The following is a 12,641-nucleotide window of genomic DNA, read 5'->3' on the forward strand; positions in this document are numbered from 1 at the left end:
AGTAGCAGGGAAAATACTTACACACTGGTTATATATTAGTATCAACCTGGTAAGAATAGTTCTCCAAATCATCTTAAGCTATCAGACCACGAAGGAATACAAAAAGAAAAGAAAACCCCATAAACTCTGAAAATATAAGCAGTAGAAGAAATCTATTCCCCAAATAAGTTTAACAAGCTATTATGAGTAAATGTTTCCTCCGTCTTTACAGTCTATACTATAGGGATTTTTGAGGCTATAATTTGAAGAAGATGTAATTTATTTCTTCCTTCTTGAAAGAATGAAGTACAGTTTATCATTACTGCTGAAATGACTACTTAAGGGAGATAGCTTAGTAAATAAAACAGCCTTTGGTAGCTTAATTAGTTCTCAGGTGGTTACAGGCAAGATTTCAAAAGGTAAAGTAACACAAAAAAGGGATTTTCTAGTGATTAGCTAATTACATTTTATAAAACATATCATTGGACTAAGTATGTTGACTATAATTTTAATGACTTTCTGCAACAAGTTTTCACTCTAAATATATTAAAAACTTGGGAATACTTTTTGGAAAGACCAAGAGGTTATAGTTAATATGCCCCTCAAAATGGGAGAAAAGTTACTAGCTTTCATTTTAACTAGAAATTTTTTCCTCTTACAGAAGCTTTTGAAATTGCCATCTCCTTCTTGTTTTAAATGGCTGAAATAGGGAAGTTGAGAACCTTGAAATCATTCAAACAAGAAGGCAATGGTGAACAATTTCTCCCAAGCTGAAGCTGTGAAACTCTGCTACAAGAACGTGAACAGGTCCTATCTTAAGACTCCTTACTCACCAGGTCCTCGGGCAATTCTGTGTGCAGTCCTCAGTTTTGGGGCCCTGCTGGCTGTGTTTGGAAACTTACTGGTCATTACTGCTATTCTTCACTTCAAACAGCTGCACACATCTACAAAGTTTCTGATCGCATCCCTGGCCTGTGCGGACTTCTTGGTGGGAGTGACTGTGATGCCCTTTAGCACAGTGAGGTCTCTGGAGAGCTGCTGGTACTTTGGGGAGAGTTACTGTAAATTTCATACATGTTTTGATAATTCCTTCTGTTTTGCTTCTTTATTTCACTTATGCTGTATCTCTGTTGACAGATATATTGCTTTACTGATCCTCTGACCTACCCAACCAAGTTTACTGACTTGGTTTCAGGAATATGCATTGTTCTCTCTTGGTTCTTTTCTGTCACATATAGTTTTTCTATCTTTCACACAGGGGTCAATGAGGAAGGAGTTGAGGACCTAGTAGTTGCTCTCACCTGTGTAGGAGGCTGTCCGGCTTCAATGAATCAAAATTGGGTTCTAATTTATTTTCTTCTATTCTTTATACCCACTGTTGCCATGGTGTTTGTTTATATACGGTAAGGTATTTTTGGTGGCTAAATATCAGGCCAGGAAGATGGAAAGTACAGCCAGCCAAGTTCAGTCCTCCTCAGAGAGTTATAAGGAAAGAGTGGAAAAGAGAGAGAGAAAAGCTGCTGAAACATTGGGTATTGCTATGGCAGCTTTTCTGGTCTCTTGGCTTCCATACATTATTGACGCTATAATTGACGCTCATATGAATTTTATAACTCCTCCTTATGTTTATGAGATTTTAGTGTGGTGTGTTTATTATAATTCAGCTATGAACCCCTTGATATACGCTTTCTTTTATCCATGGTTTCAGAAGGCAATAAAACTTATTGCAAGTGGCAAAGTCTTAAGAAGTGATTCATCCACAATTAATTTACTCTCTGAGGAAACAGATGTATATTGTTAAGATTACTGCAGGGACTTTAAAACTAATGCGGGGGCTTCCCTGGTGGCGCAGTGGTTGAGAGTCCGCCTGCCGACGCAGGGGACATGGGTTCGTGCTCTGGTCCGGGAAGATCCCACATGCCGCGGAGCCGCTGGGCCCGTGAGCCATGGCCGCTGAGCCTGCGCGTCCGGAGCCTGTGCTCCGCAACGGGAGAGGCCACAACAGGGAGAGGCCCGCGTACCGCAAAAAAAAAAAACAACTAATGTGGATTAAGGTCAAGTGCAAAATTAAACACTTGGATCTAGAGAGGCAAGCGTAATCATTTGCCAACTAGGAGGATATTAACATTCAATGGTTAGTTGTTGTAAAACATTTGTTTTCTTCATACATTTTGACATTTTTTTAGCATTTAGAAATAAATGAATAGGATTTGCTGATTATTTTCCATTTCGTATTCTTTTATGCTTTTCTGATTCTCTACCTTTGCATCTGAAATTTCTCATTGTTTCTTCAAATAATTTGAATTTTGTAGATCCTTCTATCCTTGTTACCAATGTTTATTTGTCCAAAATGTATATAGGGGAAAAAAACCTCTTGCCTAACTTGAAGGTAGATTTTGGGGGGACAAAAATCTTCCAAAGTACAGTTTGAGAAGTAAATACAAGATTATAAATTCCTGAAACTTTTGTTAATCTACAAGGACTTTAGAAAAAGCTGCAGTGGGAATTTCCCAGTGAATTAAACATTGAAAAACACTGAAGCTCTTGTGTTTTCCAAACCCTGGTGATGCCTCCTCTCCATTTTACAGACGCTGTGTTCAAAGAACATGTACAGTGATTATATGGTTAGACTGCATTTTACTTTTGGAGGACATAATTTATTATGGTCAAATGAGCATGTGGACAAAGAGATGGTTTCTGTACTGCTTTTCTTTAGCAATTTGAAGTAAAATAAGAATTTTATAAAAAAGCTAATTCAAATTAACATTTTTTTCACTTTTGAGTTCGTTCCTTGTACTAGACACTGTATTTGGCATTGGAAATATAAAACCGAATGACCCGAATATAACTAAGAATTATTTCAAATTAGCAAGTACCCAAACTGGTATTGTAGACTCTAGGAAGAGCTTCGGTTTTCTCATCTGATAATTTCTTAGTCACATGAATTTTAATTCATTTTAATTAAACATATACATTGCGTGTTTAAGATAGAGTAAAAATTTGAAAAAAACTAAAAATAGGGTGATTTGCCTTTTCAAGTCTTTGAATCACAGCCTTAAATCTTTGTTTATGTAGCTAGCTGATTTTCACAGACTATTCTGTAGCAAACTTGTTTTGTTTTTTGGCCATGCTGCATGGCTTGTGGGATCTTAGATCCCTGACCAGGGATCAAACCCAGCCCATGGCAGCGAAAGCACCAAGTCCTAACCACTAGACCGCCAGGGAATTCCCTGTAACAAACTTGTTTTATGAAATGAGAAGAAGAGATAACTAAGTAAACAGAGTTACATAAACATTATGTGTTATATTAATGAACCAGTTTGGAAATACTTTACACAAGATTAAGCTGTTTCACATTTGTGCATTAATACCTTTCAAATAGAGCTGACAGTATTTAGGAGAAGAAAAGTAAAGGTAAAGAGGATGAAAGGTATTTGCAGCAGAATACCTGTGTGGTTCACACCATAACGTCATGGAACAGGTCTACTGGTCACCTTTTTTAAAATTTTTTTGCGGTACGCAGGCCTCTCACTGTTGTGGCCTCTCCTGTTGTGGAGCACAGGCTCCGGACGCGCAGCCTCAGCGACCATGGCTCACGGGTCCAGCCGCTCCGCGGCATGTGGGATCCTCCCGGACCAAGGCACGAACCCGTGTCCCCTGTATCGGCAGGCGGGCTCTCAACCACTGTGCCACTAGGGAAGCCCTAGATAAGTTTTTTTTCACTTCTCCCTTTGTGTTTTCAAGCATGTTGCTGATAACTCGAGCATGTCATTTGGAAACAATAAAGATTTTGCCATGAATACCAACCATAATAGAGCCAGGAGTAAAAAAACATGTAGTGAACAGTACTGTCCCCCCAAATTTGTTGAAAGTAAGTGCACAGAAATTGAAGCAAGCAACGAGAATCTCATAGCTCTGCATACCAGAAACATTGACCTTAGATAGCACTAAACCAAAAGAAGAAAGCGTAGGGGCTGATCAACAAAATGTCGACAGGTGCTTTATCATGGAGGTGGTCATTTTGGTCGTGTAGTGTAGGGGGTAACACACAGCATAAAATCGATCAGTTGCCATGGAACAGAGGAGGAAAGTGGAGGCCAGACTTAGCATCATGTCAAAGCTCGTGTGGAATTTGCAAAACCACCCCCAAAATACCAGCAGCTCTCCACTGATCACACCATGCTGCATGGCATAATGACCAAACCCAGCAGAAAGTCAGTGGTTGCCATGGAGAGTTGCCATGGAGAGGATCAGAAAATTTGTGGGCGAGTGAAGTTGCTTGAAATGCGATATGGAAATGATTATAACCGAGTTTCCAAAGATAGTGATAAACATGGCCCCAATCATAATTGAGTACATTATTCCTCGGACATGAAAATGGCAGCTGGTGGGAGGACAGCATTTATTTCCAAATTTTGGACAACTGGATAAGTCTTCAGGAATATAAGTTAGATCCATGGTGCTTTATGACTTCAAATTACTTTCTAGGAGGATAAGTTTGTGTCTCTTCTCTTCTTAAAATGATTCCAGTAAATTTCAGTCCCTGAGAGTACAATAAAGTCCCCTGTTATTAATTCATTTCAATTATATCTAAATATTTAAAATTATATCACTGGTGTTTACTTTCTGAGTTATTTGCTACATTTGAAAATGAAAAATCTCAACTGCTCACTCTTTCCTGTTTTAGTCTATTTTATTTCATCCATCTATTTATTCATTCAAAATGGGTTTATCTATTGGCTGTTCTATTCCCTGTAATGTATTGGAAGCTTTTCAGTGGTTTACTCCACTTACATGAGGCATCTAAAATAGTCAAACTTATGAAGCAGAGAATACTATAGTGGTTATTGGGGGAACTGGGTAGTTGCTCAGTGTGTATAAAGTTTCAGTTATGCTAGATGAATAAGTTCTAGAAGTCTGCTGTACAACATAATGCCCATTATTATTAAGATGGTATTGTGCACTTCAAAATTCATTAAGATGGTAGACCTCATGTTAAGTGTTTGTACCACAAAGAAACAAACAAAACAAAGGGACAGAAGGAAAACCTGGGAGGTGTTGGATATGCCTAATACCTTGATTTTGGTGATGGTATCACAGGTGTTTGCATATTTCCAAACTCATCAAATTCTGCAGCTCACGGTATATCAATTATACCTCAATAAAGCTGTTTTTTTAGAAAAAGGGGGTCAATTTTCACGTTAAACTGACACTTCCCTAGAAACTCCTTTGAACTACAACATAAAAATACTTAATCCACAAAAGCTAAGTGAAATCACAATGTTTTCCTTCCTCATTCTTTCGATAATTTGAAATCTTCGTTTGTAAAAAGTCTGTGGGTGTTTTAAGAGTTATAAATGGCATGCGGCTATTGAAATACACAGAAAGCCATGTACCTACCGGCTAAACCACAGCTTCTGTACTGTCTATTCCCTTCCTCTCCTCTCCCCTTTCCTCCTCTCCTGTCTTCTACTCTTCATTTCCCTTCCCTGTATTTCTTGAGTCTTCTTCCTTATCTGAGATTCTAACTAGTGGAACCATGTCACATACTCCATTGCTGACTGACTCATTACAGTCACAAATTTCCCACTCACAGACTCATGTGACTCCTATTGGTCACAGGCATGCCTTTCTGATATACGACCAGGAGGCAAAGACCTAGTCTATCTTGCTCACCCCTGGATTCTCAGTACTTAGGTTAATGTTTGTAGCAGGCACTAGATACATATTTCTGAATGAATAAATTTATACATAAATGGTAAGTTACAGTTGTTTTTTTAAATACCTGCATTGTTCCAGTAAAAGCAATTGATTCAATATGTTTGAAACTTTGATGAAAATGAATGGACTAGATTCAGGAGCTCAATTCATGACAGTATCCTCCTGTATTAAATTGCTTCTGTTGCTGCTATAAAAGAATCCCTCCCAGAGTAGCATTTAGACAGGCAGAGCTGACAGATTTTCTACGAACGTATTTTACTGATCCCTGAGGCTAGTGAGACAAGAACTAAGGATCTTGAGTCCAGATAGATACGAAGGTATTAGTAAAAGAAAGAAAAAAAAAAGCTGCTGAGTGTTTCAGCTAAATGCACTTGGGAGATGGTGGCAGTAGTGGGATAAGAGCCCACTCAGTGGTCCATGGTTATGTTAGGATGGGGTTTTACTGGCTCATTAATGTCCCTTATGTAATACTTGGCGCCTTACCTACCTCTTTGCAGAGTTGGGAGTGTTCTTCCCACTGAAACTCACATACTCTCAATAATTAAAGAAAATACTGCGTTGGAGAGCACATACTTACTTAAACTTGTACATATTTAAGTCCATGAATATGTAGGCAGTTAAAGTACATTATTACCCAGAAAACTATGTGTCACACCTCAATTGCCCATATGATTTCAATGATCACAGCCATGACATTGAACCAACTTCACCTGGGTGTTAAATACAAGTAACTGCTCCATTTTTTAAAGATTGAGAGGATTCTAGAAGGCGTTTCGATGTGAGACCAAATCTTCCACTATGCCCACTTACTATTTATAAAAGGGAAAATTCAAATACTTTCAGAACTGGAGAAGCCCTCAAATGGAATGTTTACAAAGATTTATTATGTGATACAGTTTCCAGCCTCCTTTCTCCCTTACGTTCCACAGTATGGCTTTGAAATCAGGCAGCCCTGTGGTTGACTTTTGGTTGCACCACTTATTAACCATATTATTTTGGACAACTTTCTCAGGGCTCCTGAACCTCAGTCTCCTCCTTTATAGAATAGGGAGAATAGACCCTATTTAACATTTTATTTTAAACATCGTTAGAAGCATGACATCTATCTAGTAAACACTTAATGAAGCCCATGTTAACCAGTTTTAACAAATAATGTCCTTTTGGAAAACTGTATTCTGATTTCTAAATCGCTGATTTTCAAAAAAACTTTTGTTTCCTAACTTGCTTGTAAGTTTAAAAGTTGTCGGGCTTCCCTGGTGGCGCAGTGGTTGAGAATCTGCCTGCCAATGCAGGGGACACGGGTTCGAGCTCTGGTCTGGGAAGATCCGCGGAGCAACTAGCCCCGTGAGCCACAATTACTGAGCCTGAGTGTCTGGAGCCTGTGCTCCGCGACAGTGAGAGGCCCGCGCACCGCGATGAAGAGTGGCCCCCACTTGCCCCAACTAGAGAAAGCCCTCGCGCAGAAACGAAGAGCCAACACAGCCATTAATTAATTAATTAATTAAATTTTTTTAAAAAGTTGTCTATGAAGGTATTTAAGGCCATTAGCATTATTCCTACCTTCCTTCCTGCTTTTCCTCATAAGGATTATGACATTTCTTTCAATTTTATACTTTTTTTTGAGTCTTCCATGTAAACTATTTTATTAAACCCTGAAACCTTGATGAAATTGCCATTTTTGTATGTAAAAAATGTCCAGATATGAATTATTTCCCATGGGGATCTTTTCCTTTTTCCCCTCAAGTTTTAGTTTCAAGCGCTGACAGATAATAGGGTTGGCACATCTCCAGTCGTGTACATTTACAAGGGGTCAGATTATCAGTGCTAGACTCTATCATGGAACTAAAGCTTATTGAAGAGAATCTTCAATGGGCTGGACACATTCATTTCAGTAGGAGGAAAAAGTTTGGTTGAGAATCTAACATTCACAGCCTTAAAGTATGAATGTCATAAAAGATAGTGGTAGAAAATGGAAACTTATAATCCGTGGTTCTAACAGAAAGAGGCAAATATTTGCCCATGCTATCTATGAGGCACCAACTAATGCAAGTGTCAGCTTGCTATAAACATGTTCCCTTCTTCTAGAGCCTAACTTCTCAGGTAAGGAACTTAAAATCGCTGTTGCCACATATGTCTGTGTGTATAAGTGTATGTGTGTACAGTTCCATAAATTTACCCAAATTGTGATTTTTCTCCTTTTTATTTGTGGAAAAAAGTCATATCAGAAGGATTAGCAAAGGAAAATATAAATAAGTGTTGTTAGTTCTTTAATATACTGACTCAAATTAAATGCAATAAAAAGCAAGTTTAAATTTTTTTTAATTTGAACTTAAATAATGTTGATAAGTAATATGCTTTCTTTTCTCCTTTAAAGTTTGATTGCTCCATGCTTCCTGGAACTTAAGGCTGAAGTCTAAAGTATTTCAGCTGTTAGAAGATTGTTTAAGAGAACCTCATAAATTTTCCAACCAGCCTCTCAGAACATAGGCTCTTCTGAATGTCTCTGCTCAAGGTGTTTCAGTTAGGAGAAAGAGACTTTCACTGAAACCAGCACCAACTTGAAGACTTGGAACTAACACCAACAATAACTGTTTCATCATTTCTCTTGCCACAGGTCAGAAAGTAATGTCAATTTTTACATAACCTATTAAAAAACTGATCTTAAACTTCCAAGTCTCAAATATAAATTCTATTTTTAAAGCTCCAAAATCATTCTTAGCCTAAAAGCAGATGCCATTCAAAGAGCAGATTTGTGTTAATTTTCAATTGTTAAATAAAGATTACAGTACAATTTTATGAGTAATTTCAAAATTTGAACTAGTGTCATATTGCCAAAGTGTAAATGGTGTGCGTAGTATAATAGGAAAGATAAGCAAAGGCTGAGATTTATGAAAATCCATGATGTCGGATCTTTTCTGGTTAATTCTCTAATGTCTATCATAGACCATAATGAATATTTAAAGACTAAAATAACAGAAACTACTTGGAAACCATGCCAGGGATGACAATAAGTAGACTGTATTCAAATGCTGCAGTGAAAACTAAGATAAACAGAAGAAAAAGATTTTTCTCTATGACTCATTTCTATGACAAATAACTTATTTGTTCCAAATAAATGGAATCACAGTTCATAAGTAAGCTTCATTAAACCACATGGCAGTTGGCAATGGGCAGAAATAACATATTGAAAACATTGTCTTTTTGAAAACAGCTGGGAGCAGGTAAAACAATTTAAGTAACAATAAATACACACACAGAACAGGCAGAGTGACCTCCCTGTCAGAGAGCAGGGGAAGAAAGGAGAGTGAAAATTATAACCATAGCAAAGCATCTTTGTTATAATAATCTATAAACTATAGCATTATTTGACAACAAACAGAAGAGAAAAATCTTTACTAAAACTATCAGAGAAGTAGCAGGCCCAAGGGGAACTGATCTAAATAAATCTTTTATCAAGACCACATACACTTTTTTTGGTGGATACAGGGAAAGGGTCTGAGAAAACATGCCTTGTCTTGAACACTGGAGCACTGGCTTGCCCCTGATAAATGTATCTTTTCAGCATCTGTTGGCATGGTTATAGTCTTTCCTCCCTTCAGTCTACAATACTCCAGCAACCTTTGGCCACACAGTCTCCCCATAAACGTCCTGGCTTGGCCAACCCCCTTTCCTCCACCTGACCCTTTATCTCTGACAACCTGAAGGCTCAGCTCAAATATCATTTCCCTCCAGAAACCTTTTTTCACTCTCCTTGGAGTTAATCTCATAAAATTATAGACTATTGAGGTGGCTGAAGATCTTAGAGATAAGTTGTCCACTTCCTCATTTTACAGCTGACTTTCATTTCCAATGCCTTTGCTTCCTTCTTCTAGCACACCACTTTAAAAAAATACTTAATCTGAATTTACAGTTCAATCCCTTGAGAAATTTACAGTTAATCAGATAAAATGCCATTAACCATCTAAGCCTGGCAACACTTAATGCAGAGCTGTGTACATGGCAGGCAAGTAGTAATGGCTTGCTGAATTAAGTAGAAGGAAATTAATTTCAACACAGTAAGGAACCTACTTAATAGCCATCTTGTCTCATGGTATTAGAGACGTTTAGTTTGGGAAAAATTAAAATATTAGGAAACAGTAAATCCTGTTTGGAAAGTAGTTAATACCCACTCCCTAAACATACAGTATTCCAAATGAAACCCACTCAACACAAATTCTGAATGTTTTAAAGTTTCTAAATTACTTGAAAGGCATATTTCTACTGCATTCTCCCAACTCTTCCCTGTATAGAAAATAACTAAGGTCTTGAGGGAGCCATTGCTACTAAATATTGTAACTAACATTACAATCCAGGTCTTTGGGTTCCTGTTGCAATAAATCTCCCACCATCACTTACCATCTAATAATGGGAAATAAAAATAATAATAACAGTAAGAAAGTCTATGGCTTCCTCTGTTCATAGTTTCTCCCATACAGTCCTTGCTAATTAAAGTATGGTCCGCAGACCAGCTACATCATCATCTCCTGGAAACATTTTTGGAAGTGAAAAACCTGACTCATCCCCAAATGCACATCTTGGAAAGATACCTGTGTTATTTGCATGACCATTGAATTCCAGGAGAACAGTTCTAGACAATAAAGAAACTGCGTTTTTAACTTGGGCACTCTTTGCATCTGAAATAAGTGAATAATTTTGAGGAGCAAAGAGCAACAGAGCGTCTTCAGTACATACTGCTTGCAAGAGAAAAGAATATCAAAAGTGAAATATGTAGTGTCTGGCAGTGAATTAAGAAGCATAAACCAAGAGCTTTTTATTTAGATATACTATCAAAGAGGAGAGTGCGCGTTTACGAAATCATGTCTTGCAGAGTTCCTGTACTCTGCAAAAAACATTTTTAATATGCCAATACATAGAGATTTACAAACCTTACCAAACAAATTTTGATGGAAAATTTAAGACCTTTTTTCCATAGCAATCATTTTCCAGTTAGAAAAAAATGCTACCTTTTCTCTTGCATCCTATTTGTAACAATTTCTGGTTCTTTATAAAATTTATTTACCACTATTCCATTATTTTGGAGAAGAGAATAAATCAGATTTTATTTAAAAAAGGATAGTACATTTCTAGGCCTTTTTATTGACTCAGTACTTTCCCTTTCTTGAAAAGTTGGTTGTAAATCATTGCGTCTCTTCTGGTGGCTTTACAGGCACGAGGTCAGGACTGTAGAAAGTGTGATGTCAAGGACTGAGATATCTGACTCATATGAGCTTACCTCTGCTCTCAAGAGAACTGGAGTGAAGAACTCAGATCCAGGAGCTCCAAGAGAGACACTAAGTGCACAGCCCCAGTGGAACAGCTCTTTTATCTTTCTTTCCTGGGGGATATTGAATGATTCTGTCTATTTTTAATGTCTCAGATAGTTTTCAGTTCTTTTTTTTCCAAATAAAGGATGACAATTTCATGGTCATTGGGGCTTCATTCTGAAAAGATAAGTTATTAAAACTTCTGTATCTTAAAAATATATAGACATATGTGGCTAAATTAAATGTTGGCTGATATCCAAAGGAGGAATAATTGTCTGAATCATAAAAGGTTTCTGTTTACACTTTGATTCCTGAAATGAGAAGATATTGGGATGGGAGAAAAGTATTAATTTCTGCTTCAGTGATTTGTTCCAGTTTGACAGAATCCTTAGGGAAAAAAAATTGTTCATTCATATAATGTAATGGATAAATTAAACAAAAAACACTTCAATGAAACACAGTGCGCTTACACGTACAAAAACACACATACAAACATATCCATGTATAGAACTAAAATTAAAGCTTCATAAGGCAATATTTACCCTCAATGCAAGTCATGTATTCGGAGATTATCTATTTCCTTCTCTTCTAGTTTTCCTTTCATTAAAAATGTCATTTGCAGCCAGTGGTAAAATAGAACCACTCGTGTCCACTTGCAAGAATAGGGTAACTTTTAAAGAATTTTCAGAGCCAGTTGACATTATATTCATAGCTTGAAATCAGCTCAATGGAAAAAAAAAAAAACATCAAATTCTACAAATCAGGGCTTTTTTTCCTTTCTTTTCAGAGCCAGGTGTTGAACATTTTCTAGCGCACCACTGGTTGCAGAACTCTAAGTGGATTTCACAAGTTACTAATGGGTCTCAACTATAGTTAAAAAGTCATTGAATAACAAATATAAAGTTCCTTGTGCTCAGAGGTGCCCCCATAAATATAAGTTTTCTTCTTTCCTTCCTCCTCCTAGTAGTCTAGTATTCAAAGCATATGTATATACATTAAGCAAAAAGGAGAGATACATTCAAAACACAACCTTTTTTTGGTATGTACTCCACATTTATTAAAAAATCATAACACCAATTAACAATACAAGGTGTGAATGAGCCTGAGAAAGAAAGGAAGGCTCTGACTGGAATTCTCCTGCTAATAAAGTAGAAAATTGGGCTTCCCTGGTGGCGCAGTGGTTGAGAGTCCGCCTGCCGATGCAGGGGACATGGGTTCGTGCCCCGGTCTGGGAAGATCCCACATGCCGCGGAGCGGCTGGGCCTGTGAGCCATGGCCGCTGAGCCTGCGCGTCCGGAGCCTGTGCTCCGCAACGGGAGAGGCCACAACAGTGAGAGGCCCGCACACCGCAAAAAAAAAAAAAAAAAAAAAAGATTTCTCCAAACTGATTCTAAGTGTCGAGTCCAAGGCAACTTTATCCTCCTTATGCTTCCTGCTCTGGGGCCGGATCCCCACGTGTGGAGAGCTAATGGCCTAATTGTGTGATGGGACACAGGGTAGCAAAGGAACTGAAAATGGAGTGGGGGTGATGTGGGTGATTACAGCACATGATAGGTGAGCTACCAAAGTATATTTTGGGGTCTCTGCCCACCAATGTCCTACATACTGTTTACAGAAATGACAGAATTATTCCTGAAA

General features: G+C 37.8%; 1 protein-coding gene and 1 pseudogene across 1 annotated transcript; one reads left to right on the forward strand and one right to left on the reverse strand.

Moving 5' to 3' along the window:
- The first annotated feature begins 705 nt into the window (after nucleotides 1–705).
- On the forward strand, nucleotides 706–2,344 carry LOC111165819 (trace amine-associated receptor 9-like). Its single transcript, XM_022556806.2, is given in 3 exon segments — nucleotides 706–1,124; nucleotides 1,127–1,374; nucleotides 1,376–2,344. Coding segments are annotated over 3 exon segments (1,050 nt in total). The 5' UTR covers nucleotides 706–727; the 3' UTR covers nucleotides 1,781–2,344.
- Nucleotides 2,345–3,163: 819 nt separating this feature from the next.
- Nucleotides 3,164–12,382, reverse strand: LOC149747890 (trace amine-associated receptor 3-like; annotated as a pseudogene).
- Between the last annotated feature and the right edge of the window lie 259 nt (nucleotides 12,383–12,641).

The sequence above is a fragment of the Delphinapterus leucas genome, chromosome 12 (assembly GCF_059928025.1).
Source record: "Delphinapterus leucas isolate spDelLeu-1000000601 "Yukka" chromosome 12, BTC_Dleu_Yukka2, whole genome shotgun sequence".
NCBI lineage: Eukaryota > Metazoa > Chordata > Mammalia > Artiodactyla > Monodontidae > Delphinapterus > Delphinapterus leucas.